Genomic DNA, 13,700 nt, shown 5'->3' with positions numbered 1-13,700 from the left:
GCTATAGGTGCTGGGATGGCAGCTGGAGGGTCAGGGGCCGGGGCTATGGCTATAGGTGCTGGGATGGCAGCTGGAGGGTTAGGGGCTGGGGCTATGGGGTTAGGGTTTTGGGGAACAGCGAGAGCTGGGTCGGGGAGAGGAAACTGAGTGGCTGGCCGGTTAACCACAACCACCACCTGTGGCTCCAGGGACAGAGGGCGGTCGTGTGCCAGCAGCGAGGCTCTGGGCTGGGGGTTGGGGCCCCCAGGGGTCTGGCTGCCCAGGGTGATGCGATGGCCGGTCTCCGGGGGGCCCAGAGGCTCTGGGGCCGCAGCTATCAGCACCGGGGGGGCAAGGTCGGCACAGGGGCCCGCAGGCCACCTTTGGGGAGCGGGTCGGGGCTGAAGGGCTCTTGGCTGCTGCATCTGGAAGGCATGGGTTAGCAGGAGAGCATGAGGCTGCAGGGGGGGCCGGGGCCGGGGCTGGTTGAGGGGTCCAGGATGGAGCTGCTGTAGGGGAGCAGGGGTCTGGACCGGAGGGAGCAGAACTAACTTGACCTCCTGCAGGACAGGCCTGGTCTGGGGTTGAGGTCTGGTCTGTGTTAAGGTCGAGGTGGATGGTCTGGGCTGGGACTGGATGTGGGGTCGTACCACAGCTCTGTATAGGGTGGTGGTGTCTCTGTACTGTGACGTCGATGGGGTGGTGGTGGTGTCTCTGTACTGTGACGTCGATGGGGTGGTGGTGTCTCTGTACTGTGACGTCGATGGGGTGGTGGTGTCTCTGTACTGTGACGTCGATGGGGTGGTGGTGGTGTCTCTGTACTGTGACGTCGATGGGGTGGTGGTGTCTCTGTACTGTGACGTCGATGGGGTGGTGGTGTCTCTGTACTGTGACGTCGATGGGGTGGTGTCTCTGTACTGTGACGTCGATGGGGTGGTGTCTCTGTACTGTGACGTCGATGAGGTGGTGTCTCTGTACTGTGACGTCGATGAGGTGGTGTCTCTGTCTCTGGATGTAGAGGGGGTGGTGGTGTCTCTGTACTGTGACGTCGATGGGGTGGTGGTGGTGTCTCTGTACTGTGACGTCGACGGGGTGGTGGTGGTGTCTCTGTACTGTGACGTCGACGGGGTGGTGGTGGTGTCTCTGGATGTAGAGGGGGTGGTGGTGTCTCTGTACTGTGACGTCGATGGGGTGGTGGTGTCTCTGTACTGTGACGTCGACGGGGTGGTGGTGTCTCTGTACTGTGACGTCGACGGGGTGGTGGTGTCTCTGTACTGTGACGTCGATGGGGTGGTGGTGTCTCTGTACTGTGACGTCGATGGGGTGGTGGTGTCTCTGTACTGTGACGTCGATGAGGTGGTGGTGGTGTCTCTGTCTCTGGATGTAGAGGGTGTGGCGGTTGTGTGTGGGTTCCCTGGCTGTGACCCCGATGTCTGATGACCTTCAAACTCTTTTAGCTCTATGATTGGTCCATCGCCTTCAGAGGCCCCTCCCCACAGTGCTGCTGGACGAATCACACGTTGCCGTGCCAGGGTCAGGGGCTGCACAGAGAGAGAGGGAGAGAGAGAGGACGGGTGGTTCGGACAGACATACAGCAGGAGAGTCTACAGACCAGGACGTGTCACCTAGCCAGCGCCAAACCTCTCCCAAGTCAGGGGTTAAAGGTTAAAAAGGTAGGGATAATAACCATTATTTCGGTTTGCCGCTGAAAACACATTTGACTGTTCATGCTTATTGTCTATAGGTTCATTTGCATAATTTAGTGGAATTAAACTGCTGCATGTGTATTTTGGTTAGTCCATCATGTATCTTATCAAACACACACAGACACTGGTAGGTTATGAACATAATAATAATAATAATATGCCATTTAGCAGACGCTTTTATCCAAAGCGACTTACAGTCATGTGTGCATACATTTTTACGTATGGGTGGTCCCGGGGAATCGAACCCACTACCCTGGTCGTTACAAGCGCCGTGCTCTACCAGCTGAGCTACAGAGGACCACGTATAATATCACCTGTCAGACAGCAGGAGAGGTGCAGCTGGTTGCTGCTGGAGTAAAGCATGTTCTTATAAAAGCCCAGTCATTGTACAACAATAAAAAATAAAAAAACGTTTTAATGGCCCAGCTTTATATTGATTAACATATATTCATCAATTTTCCTTGCAATTGGAGACTGTATGCATTTTTTTTGAAAACATACAACTTCATTGTTTGAAACCTGGACGTTTTACCTCATATTATGAGGTGTTTCTTACCATGCTTCTAAAGTAGCCTATAGCCAAAAATCCAACCATAGAAACGTGGAGGCAATTATTTTATAAAGACTTCCTCATTTGGCATCGAAAACAGCATTCCTCTCCTGTTCTATTGGTTTTCAAATCAACTTTTTGTTTCGTTGTCCCAGAAGCCAAAGGCACAATCATAATCGTATTAGCAACCCCATCCTAGTTGCTGCATCTTTACATTCCCCCTCTTTCTAAGATTCTAACAAGAGATGTTCATCTCTGTCACATGTGGAACCGCTCGCATCAGGCGCCCTGTTTAGAACAGTGTTTTCCCACTAATTGCATTTTTGGTAAATGTCTGAAATTATGTTTAACAGGGGGCTATTTCTTTACAGTGGTTGTATGTTCAATAACACTGTAGCCTTTCAGCTGTGAGACGATTGGCTTGCGCTGTTGCCCTTTTCAATTAAGCTCTAAAAATGAACAAACGTAACCGTTTGTTAACCGGTTAATGAGGGTCAATTAGTCGGCAGCAAAATTGACCGAAATTTGCATCCCTAGTTAAAGGTCAGGAGTTAGAGTAAGTGGTTAGAGGTCAGGGGTTAAAGGTTACCTCTAGTATGACGACGTCATCACCATCATCATCATCCGGCCGGTCAGGCACCAGGACAGGGTCAGAGGTTAGAGTTAGGGGTTAAAGGGTACCTCTAGTATGCTGACGTCATCATCGTCCGGCTGGTCAGGCACCAGAGGTTAGAGTTAGGGGTTAAAGGTTAAAGGGTACCTCTAGTATGCTGACGTCATCATCGTCCGGCTGGTCAGGCACCAGAGGTTAGAGTTAGGGGTTAAAGGTTAAAGGTTACCGCTAATATGCTGACGTCATCATCGTCTGGCTGGTCAGGCACCAGGACAGGGTCAGAGGTTAGTGTTAGGGGTTAAAGGGTACCTCTAGTATGCTGACGTCATCATCGTCTGGCTGGTCAGGCACCAGGACAGGGTCAGAGGTTAGAGTTAGGGGTTAAAGGTTAAAGGGTACCTCTAGTATGCTGACGTCATCATCGTGGGCAGGACTGTTGGGGACCAGAGTAACCGGCTCCTCATCAGAGTCATCTGATATGGTGATGAAGGTCCTCCTGCGGGACCGACGACCTGCACACACACACACACAGAGACACGCACACACACACACACACAGAGACACGCACACACACACACACACAGAGACACGCACACACACACACACACAGAGACACGCACACACACACACACACAGAGACACGCACACACACACACACACAGAGACACGCACACACACACACACACAGAGACACGCACACACACACACACACAGAGACACGCACACACACACACACACAGAGACACGCACACACACACACACACAGAGACACGCACACACACACACACACAGAGACACGCACACACACACACACACAGAGACACGCACACACACACACACACAGAGACACGCACACACACACACACACAGAGACACGCACACACACACACACACAGAGACACGCACACACACACACACACAGAGACACGCACACACACACACACACAGAGACACGCACACACACACACACACACAGAGACACGCACACACACACACACACAGAGACACGCACACACACACACACACAGAGACACGCACACACACACACACACAGAGACACGCACACACACACACACACAGAGACACGCACACACACACACACACAGAGACACGCACACACACACACACACAGAGACACGCACACACACACAGAGACACGCACACACACACAGAGAGACACACACACACACACACACAGACACACACACAGACACACACACACACACAGAGACACACACACACACAGAGACACAGAGACACGCACACACACACAGAGACACAGAGACACGCACACACACACAGAGACACGCACACACACACAGAGAGACACACACACACACACACACAGACACACACACACACACAGAGACACACACACACACACACAGAGACACGCACACACACACACAGAGACACACACACACACACAGAGACACACACACACACAGAGACACAGAGACACGCACAGAGACACACACACACACACAGAGACACACACACACACACAGAGACACACACACACACACAGAGACACACACACACACACAGACACACACACACACACACACAGAGACACACACACACAGTTAACTGTAGCCTGTGTGCTCTTACCTTGGCTGCGGTGGATGTTGATGCTGGCCAGGTGATTAACTGTACCTTGGCTGCGGTGGATGTTGAAGCTGGCCAGGTGAATAACGTCATCATCGTCTGTTCCGTCCGCCATTTTCAATCACACTCCCTGAGTCGCAAGCTGCTCACACACACACACACACTGACCAACACTCAACACCATCCCCCTACACACACACACACACACACACGGTAAATACCTTGCACTGCTCTTACAAACAGGACCCATTATACACCCCATCACCACCCAACACACACGGCAGAGATGTCAAGGTGCAGGACAAGTGTATGTGGGCCAAGAAAAGGACACAAACGGTTAATTCGATAGCTACTGCAATCAACTCAAAGTCTAACAGCAACTCAGAGGGGTTGGTGTTCTGAACCTGGGCGTTTAGCGAGCTAGTATTTTATGGGTCGATAAAAAACCTTTTAACTCAATTCAATAACTTTTTGTAGCCAACTTAGGTAGCTAGCTAATGAGTTGACGATAGAAGAAAATAAGGAATGTAGTTAGTTAACGTTAGATAAGGGTGTGCTTGTGTGGCTAACGTTAACTAACTAGTAGCCTGAAACTTCATGAGCCGAGTGGACAACTCCAGCGAACTAGCTAGCTAGCAAATCAAGTTCCCCCTGTGAAAGTTGTCAGTCACGAGTTGGGAGTTTATCAAAAAAGGTGTTAGCGACCCAACTAGTTAACTACATAAACTTTAACTAACTAGTACTAACGTTACTAGGTAGTTAACATTACTGTTGCACCGCAGACGTATCTTTGATTGTACGCGTACAGAGACAGCTAGCTAGCTAGCTACCGTCCTGTTATAGTTAGTTACTAACAACGTTAGTCAACTGTACTGTACTAGCTAACGTTAGCAAACAGAAGTAACGTTAAAAGAAACGTCGATGACAAACATGGGTTTAAAAAAAAAACATGGCAGTTAATAAAATAAGACAACAACACGTTGTCTGCATGTTGTTTGGGGGTTGTCACTTTACCTGAGGGTTCACTGGCGGAGTTGGCTGTGATTTCTCATGTTTCTTGCACTTTCTGTTCAGTTGTATCTGTTTGGACTAACCTAGCTAGCTAACGAGAGACAACTCTTGCTACGCGCTTATACTTCAAATTAACTAGTCAACCAGTTAGCTATCTAATAAGTTAAGGTTATGTAATTAACGAAGCTATATGTCGTTAAAAACTCACCACTCGGACGTTATTGAATGTCCCAAACAGAAATCGCACGTAGCTCTGATTCAAATATTTGGCTAACAACAAGAAGAAAACCGGAAATCGAAACAAATTGCCAAAACAAGAGTATCTACGTCACATACAGACGTCAGCGCAGCAATCTGGGGGATGTAGTTCTATCAGATCATTTGTAGTTTAGTCTAGAATCAAAAGTAATTGGCCGTGTTCGAGAGCATCAAAACCGTAACGTATCATTGGGTAAAATTGTGACTGACTGACTGATCTACAAATATTAAGGTGTAGTTATCTATGATGCAAGGTGATTTGTAGATAAGTCAGTCGGCAGCCGCCTGCACTGTCGTGGCTGCAACAAGCCCAATGGGCGCCGCTCCTCTGCCCAGGTGTTGCTGAAGCACGCCAGATCTTACAATGCCTGGGTAGGTGTATTACGTATCGGCTAACCACAAACTGCAATGTATCATGAGTCAATTGTGACTCACTGACTGATCTAAATAATATAATATCCCATTTAGCAGACGCTTTTATCCAAAACAACTTACAGTCATGCGTGCATACATTTTTTGTGTATGGGTGGTCCCGGGGATCGAACCCACTACCTTGGCGTTACAAGCGCCGTGCTCTACCAGCTGAGCTACAGAGGACCACAAATATTAATGAGTGTTATTTATGATGCAAGGTGATTTGTAGATCAGTCAGTCGGCAGTCGCCTGCAGTCGTTTTTTGATGCTCTTGAACGCAGCCGATATGTTCTAGCAATCTGGTACCCCAAAGGCACAATCAATGATGTGGCGCGCAACCATTGGTTGATGCATGGATCCTCTAAGCAGGGTTACCTGGACCATAGCTATAGCGCTTTCAAAACAACTCAGAAACTCATCTTTTTTTTTTTTTTTTTGCGTAGAGGTTTATTCTGATACGTTCCATTTCTGACATTTCTGAGTTTCCGAGTTGTCTTGAAAGCGACAATCGTATGCATTGGTTGTGTTCCCCTGTTCAGACGTTGCATGCATCAACCAATGGTTGCGTGCCACGTCTTTGACTGTACCGTCGGGCATCAGATTGCTATATGATGTGTTTAGCTGATATGTCAAATACCAATCCAGGCGTTGTAAGATGTTTATTTTATTTTATTTTAGTCTCAACGAGAGGCCTGCCTCAACAATAGCAGCACACACAGTTGCAAACACATATAGAACATAACTGGGCTCCCGAGCGGCGCAGCGGGTCTTAAGGCACTGCATCTCAATGCTTGAGGCGTCACTACAGACCCCCCCCCTGGTTCGATTCCAGGCTGTATCACAACCGGCCCGTGATTGGGAGTCCCATAGGGCGGCGCACAATCGGCCCAGTGTAGGCCGGGTTTGGCCGGTGTAGGCCGTCATTGAAAAATAAGAATTTGTTCTTAACTGACTTGCCTGGTTAAATAAAAGGTCAAATATAAATAAAACACACAGCACTACATCTTAAAACACTCAATGTGGCCTTATAAATGAAAACGTACCAATCATTACATCTCCCTCAATGTGGCCTTATAAATGAAAACGTACCAATAATTACATCTCCCTCAATGTGGCCTTATAAATGAAAACGTACCAATCATTAAATCTCCCTCAATGTGGCCTTATAAATGAAAACGTACCAATAATTACATCTCCCTCAATGTGGCCTTATAAATGAAAACGTACCAATCATTAAATCTCCCTCAATGTGGCCTTATAAATGAAAACGTACCAATAATTACATCTCCCTCAATGTGGCCTTATAAATGAAAACGTACCAATAATTACATCTCCCTCAATGTGGCCTTATAAATGAAAACGTACCAATAATTACATCTCCCTCAATGTGGCCTTATAAATGAAAACGTACCAATAATTACATCTCCCTCAATGTGGCCTTATAAATGAAAACGTACCAATAATTACATCTCCCTCAATGTGGCCTTATAAATGAAAACGTACCAATAATTACATCTCACTCAATGTGGCCTTATAAATGAAAACGTACCAATAATTACATCTCCCTCAATGTGGCCTTATAAATGAAAACGTACCAATAATTACATCTCCCTCAATGTGGCCTTATAAATGAAAACGTACCAATCATTAAATCTCCCTCAATGTGGCCTTATAAATGAAAACGTACCAATAATTACATCTCCCTCAATGTGGCCTTATAAATGAAAACGTACCAATCATTACATCTCCCTCAATGTGGCCTTATAAATGAAAACGTACCAATCATTACATCTCCCTCAATGTGGCCTTATAAATGAAAACGTACCAATCATTACATCTCCCTCAATGTGGCCTTATAAATGAAAACGTACCAATCATTACATCTCCCTCAATGTGGCCTTATAAATGAAAACGTACCAATCATTACATCTCCCTCAATGTGGCCTTATAAATGAAAACGTACCAATCATTACATCTCCCTCAATGTGGCCTTATAAATGAAAACGTACCAATCATTACATCTCCCTCAATGTGGCCTTATAAATGAAAACGTACCAATCATTACATCTCCCTCAATGTGGCCTTATAAATGAAAACGTACCAATCATTAAATCTCCAAAAGAGGTAAGGAAGGCCAGCCCGATCTCATATAGAGGGCACAGTGATGGGTGAGCTGGTAACAAACCTCCGCCCCCATGGTACAGTGTCCAGCATATGTAACGACAGCACAGGGGAATACATGTACAGGATATCACCATAATCAAGTACAGGCTCAAAAGTATTGGAAACAAGCATCTTTCAAAAAAGAAAAACATGACTTATTACGAAAATTAAAATAAATAAAAAATTTAAGCCTAAGCTTTTTCACAAGACCTTCGATGTGGGGTTAAAGGTGAGACACTCGTCTATCAAGAAACCCAAGTACTTAGTAAGTTGCTACTCTTTCTATATTATTGTCCTGCATAGTGACTATACGTGGGAAGAATCTGTGGTTTTCATTTTGAGATTTCGTGAAAACTATAAACTTTTGTGTATTTTTAGCATTTAAGGAGCAACTTCAGCTGACAGCTGAGTCTGGACAATAGTAAACGGCAGACTGCAGTTCTTCTAGTAAAGGCAGACTGCAGTTCTTCTAGTAAAGGCAGACTGCAGTTCTTCTAGTAAACGGCAGACTGCAGTTCTTCTAGTAAAGGCAGACTGCAGTTCTTCTATTAAAGGCAGACTGCAGTTCTTCTAGTAAAGGCAGACTGCAGTTCTTCTAGTAAAGGCAGACTGCAGTTCTTCTAGTAAAGGCAGACTGCAGTTCTTCTAGTAAAGGCAGACTGCAGTTCTTCTAGTAAACGGCAGACTGCAGTTCTTCTAGTAAAGGCAGACTGCAGTTCTTCTAGTAAACGGCAGACTGCAGTTCTTCTAGTAAAGGCAGACTGCAGTTCTTCTAGTAAAGGCAGACTGCAGTTCTTCTAGTAAAGGCAGACTGCAGTTCTTCTAGTAAAGGCAGACTGCAGTTCTTCTAGTAAACGGCAGACTGCAGTTCTTCTAGTAAAGGCAGACTGCAGTTCTTCTAGTAAAGGCAGACTGCAGTTCTTCTAGTAAAGGCAGACTGCAGTTCTTCTAGTAAACGGCAGACTGCAGTTCTTCTAGTAAAGGCAGACTGCAGTTCTTCTATTAAAGGCAGACTGCAGTTCTTCTAGTAAAGGCAGACTGCAGTTCTTCTAGTAAAGGCAGACTGCAGTTCTTCTAGTAAAGGCAGACTGCAGTTCTTCTAGTAAAGGCAGACTGCAGTTCTTCTAGTAAAGGCAGACTGCAGTTCTTCTAGTAAAGGCAGACTGCAGTTCTTCTAGTAAACGGCAGACTGCAGTTCTTCTAGTAAAGGCAGACTGCAGTTCTTCTAGTAAAGGCAGACTGCAGTTCTTCTAGTAAAGGCAGACTGCAGTTCTTCTAGTAAAGGCAGACTGCAGTTCTTCTAGTAAAGGCAGACTGCAGTTCTTCAAAGGCCTTATTCAGTATCACTGTACAACAACAAATAACCCTGTCATCAGCATAAATACGGAAACTACCATTGGACACATTTCTACCAACATTATTAATATAGACCTCTGGTCCTCTGTAGCTCAGCTGGTTAGAGCACGGCGCTTGTAACGCCAAGGTAGTGGGTTCGATCCCCGGGACCACCCATACACAAAATAATGTATGCACGCATGACTGTAAGTCGCTTTGGATAAAAGCGTCTGCTAAATGGCATATTATTATTATTATTATAGACGGTACACAACAGTGGTTCAAGAACAGAGCCCTGTGGCGCCCCCTTCTGGACAGTTAACATTTCAGATGACTGTCATCAAACTGGACGGGTAGCTTTTGAACCACGAGACTGACTGATCAGATGATCCTGTGTTGACACGTCTCTGCAACATGAACACAAGATCTTGCATTGTGATATAGTGTTGTAGCTAGCTAGCTATGTTTGTTTGTTTTATTTGTAGCTACAGTATGTGTTGCAATGAATGATTGCTTTTTCATATTGTAACTTTGAATTGTCAACAAAAATAGAAAAAATAATTTATTTTTTATTTTTCCATCCTCTGACCCAGAAGGATCATGACTCATATTTGCATAGGAAGAGATGGAAACATATTTGATATAACTTCCATTTTAGTCATTTAGAAACAACAGTAAAAATATTTCAAAACGGTCAAATAAGTGCCATTGAAATGTTGTATTTGAAGAGTATGTATTTATTTCCAGGCTGATTGTCTTCTGTTCAGTGTGAGATGGAGGGAACACAGTAGGACTCCTGTTGTGCTATGCTCTGATCAGACTCTCAGTAGGACTCCTGCTCTGCTATGCTCTGATCAGACTCTCAGTAGGACTCCTGCTCTGCTATGCTCTGATCAGACTCTCAGTAGGACTCCTGCTCTGCTATGCTCTGATCAGACTCTCAGTAGGACTCCTGCTCTGATCAGACTCTCAGTAGGACTCCTGCTCTGCTATGCTCTGATCAGACTCTCAGTAGGACTCCTGCTCTGCTATGCTCTGATCAGACTCTCAGTAGGACTCCTGCTCTGATCAGACTCTCTGTAGGACTCCTGCTCTGCTATGCTCTGATCAGACTCTCAGTAGGACTCCTGCTCTGCTATGCTCTGATCAGACTCTCTGTAGGACTCCTGCTCCGCTATGCTCTGATCAGACTCTCTGTAGGACTCCTGCTCTGCTATGCTCTGATCAGACTCTCAGTAGGACTCCTGCTCTGCTATGCTCTGATCAGACTCTCAGTAGGACTCCTGCTCCGCTATGCTCTGATCAGACTCTCAGTAGGACTCCTGTTGTGCTATGCTCTGATCAGACTCTCAGTAGGACTCCTGCTCTGATCAGACTCTCTGTAGGACTCCTGCTCTGCTATGCTCTGATCAGACTCTCAGTAGGACTCCTGCTCTGCTATGCTCTGATCAGACTCTCTGTAGGACTCCTGCTCTGCTATGCTCTGATCAGACTCTCTGTAGGACTCCTGCTCCGCTATGCTCTGATCAGACTCTCAGTAGGACTCCTGCTCTGCTATGCTCTGATCAGACTCTCTGTAGGACTCCTGCTCTGCTATGCTCTGATCAGACTCTCTGTAGGACTCCTGCTCTGATCAGACTCTCAGTAGGACTCCTGCTCTGCTATGCTCTGATCAGACTCTCAGTAGGACTCCTGCTCTGCTATGCTCTGATCAGACTCTCTGTAGGACTCCTGTTGTGCTATGCTCTGATCAGACTCTCTGTAGGACTCCTGCTGTGCTATGCTCTGATCAGACTCTCTGTAGGACTCCTGCTGTGCTATGCTCTGATCAGACTCTCTGTAGGACTCCTGCTCCGCTATGCTCTGATCAGACTCTCAGTAGGACTCCTGTTGTGCTATGCTCTGATCAGACTCTCTGTAGGACTCCTGCTGTGCTATGCTCTGATCAGACTCTCTGTAGGACTCCTGCTGTGCTATGCTCTGATCAGACTCTCTGTAGGACTCCTGCTCCGCTATGCTCTGATCAGACTCTCTGTAGGACTCCTGCTGTGCTATGCTCTGATCAGACTCTCTGTAGGACTCCTGCTCCGCTATGCTCTGATCAGACTCTCTGTAGGACTCCTGCTCTGCTATGCTCTGATCAGACTCTCTGTAGGACTCCTGCTCTGATCAGACTCTCAGTAGGACTCCTGTTGTGCTATGCTCTGATCAGACTCTCTGTAGGACTCCTGCTCTGCTATGCTCTGATCAGACTCTCTGTAGGACTCCTGCTCCGCTATGCTCTGATCAGACTCTCTGTAGGACTCCTGCTCTGCTATGCTCTGATCAGACTCTCTGTAGGACTCCTGTTGTGCTATGCTCTGATCAGACTCTCTGTAGGACTCCTGCTCCGCTATGCTCTGATCAGACTCTCAGTAGGACTCCTGCTCTGCTATGCTCTGATCAGACTCTCTGTAGGACTCCTGCTCCGCTATGCTCTGATCAGACTCTCTGTAGGACTCCTGCTGTGCTATGCTCTGATCAGACTCTCTGTAGGACTCCTGCTCTGATCAGACTCTCAGTAGGACTCCTGTTGTGCTATGCTCTGATCAGACTCTCTGTAGGACTCCTGTTGTGCTATGCTCTGATCAGACTCTCTGTAGGACTCCTGCTCTGCTATGCTCTGATCAGACTCTCAGTAGGACTCCTGCTCTGCTATGCTCTGATCAGACTCTCAGTAGGACTCCTGCTCTGCTATGCTCTGATCAGACTCTCAGTAGGACTCCTGCTCTGCTATGCTCTGATCAGACTCTCAGTAGGACTCCTGCTCCGCTATGCTCTGATCAGACTCTCAGTAGGACTCCTGTTGTGCTATGCTCTGATCAGACTCTCTGTAGGACTCCTGCTCTGCTATGCTCTGATCAGACTCTCTGTAGGACTCCTGCTCTGATCAGACTCTCAGTAGGACTCCTGCTCTGCTATGCTCTGATCAGACTCTCAGTAGGACTCCTGCTCTGCTATGCTCTGATCAGACTCTCTGTAGGACTCCTGTTGTGCTATGCTCTGATCAGACTCTCTGTAGGACTCCTGCTGTGCTATGCTCTGATCAGACTCTCTGTAGGACTCCTGCTGTGCTATGCTCTGATCAGACTCTCTGTAGGACTCCTGCTCCGCTATGCTCTGATCAGACTCTCAGTAGGACTCCTGTTGTGCTATGCTCTGATCAGACTCTCTGTAGGACTCCTGCTGTGCTATGCTCTGATCAGACTCTCTGTAGGACTCCTGCTCTAGCTCTGATCAGACTCTCTGTAGGACTCCTGCTCCGCTATGCTCTGATCAGACTCTCTGTAGGACTCCTGCTGTGCTATGCTCTGATCAGACTCTCTGTAGGACTCCTGCTCCGCTATGCTCTGATCAGACTCTCTGTAGGACTCCTGCTGTGCTATGCTCTGATCAGACTCTCTGTAGGACTCCTGCTCTGATCAGACTCTCAGTAGGACTCCTGTTGTGCTATGCTCTGATCAGACTCTCTGTAGGACTCCTGCTCTGCTATGCTCTGATCAGACTCTCTGTAGGACTCCTGCTCCGCTATGCTCTGATCAGACTCTCTGTAGGACTCCTGCTCTGCTATGCTCTGATCAGACTCTCTGTAGGACTCCTGTTGTGCTATGCTCTGATCAGACTCTCTGTAGGACTCCTGCTCCGCTATGCTCTGATCAGACTCTCAGTAGGACTCCTGCTCTGCTATGCTCTGATCAGACTCTCTGTAGGACTCCTGCTCCGCTATGCTCTGATCAGACTCTCTGTAGGACTCCTGCTGTGCTATGCTCTGATCAGACTCTCTGTAGGACTCCTGCTCTGATCAGACTCTCAGTAGGACTCCTGTTGTGCTATGCTCTGATCAGACTCTCTGTAGGACTCCTGCTCTGCTATGCTCTGATCAGACTCTCTGTAGGACTCCTGCTCTGATCAGACTCTCTGTAGGACTCCTGCTCTGCTATGCTCTGATCAGACTCTCTGTAGGACTCCTGCTCTGCTATGCTCTGATCAGACTCTCTGTAGGACTCCTGCTCTGCTATGCTCT

At 47.2% G+C, this 13,700-nt stretch overlaps 2 protein-coding genes across 3 annotated transcripts in view; one reads left to right on the top strand and one right to left on the bottom strand.

Moving 5' to 3' along the window:
- Window positions 1–5,748, bottom strand: part of rnf216 (ring finger protein 216) — a 139,343-nt gene extending 133,595 nt beyond the window's left edge. Inside the window, exons 1-4 of one of the 2 annotated variants that reach the window (XM_045216265.1) lie at window positions 5,676–5,748; window positions 4,505–4,644; window positions 3,248–3,360; window positions 1–1,520 (exon numbers count right to left, since the gene is read on the bottom strand). The exon at window positions 1–1,520 is cut by the window's left edge and continues 289 nt beyond it. In XM_045216265.1, coding sequence (XP_045072200.1) covers window positions 1–1,520; window positions 3,248–3,360; window positions 4,505–4,571 — 1,700 coding nt within the window. In that variant the 5' untranslated portion in view covers window positions 4,572–4,644; window positions 5,676–5,748. Of the gene's footprint in view, window positions 1,521–3,247; window positions 3,361–4,504; window positions 4,645–5,470 lie in introns of both variants that reach the window. The other variant, XM_045216264.1, reaches the window with a different exon arrangement.
- A 2,555-nt stretch (window positions 5,749–8,303) lies between these two features.
- Window positions 8,304–11,899, top strand: LOC123485350. Its single transcript, XM_045216263.1, has 4 exons — window positions 8,304–8,315; window positions 10,585–10,959; window positions 11,028–11,139; window positions 11,286–11,899. Exons 1-4 carry the CDS (start codon window positions 8,304–8,306, stop codon window positions 11,804–11,806), a joined length of 1,020 nt encoding a protein of 339 aa, XP_045072198.1. The 3' UTR covers window positions 11,807–11,899.
- Window positions 11,900–13,700: the final 1,801 nt, after the last annotated feature.

The sequence above is a fragment of the Coregonus clupeaformis genome, unplaced genomic scaffold (genome assembly GCF_020615455.1).
Source record: "Coregonus clupeaformis isolate EN_2021a unplaced genomic scaffold, ASM2061545v1 scaf0656, whole genome shotgun sequence".
NCBI lineage: Eukaryota > Metazoa > Chordata > Actinopteri > Salmoniformes > Salmonidae > Coregonus > Coregonus clupeaformis.
The sequence above is the reverse complement of the archived record's forward strand: the minus strand, read 5'-3'. Positions and strand labels throughout refer to the sequence as shown.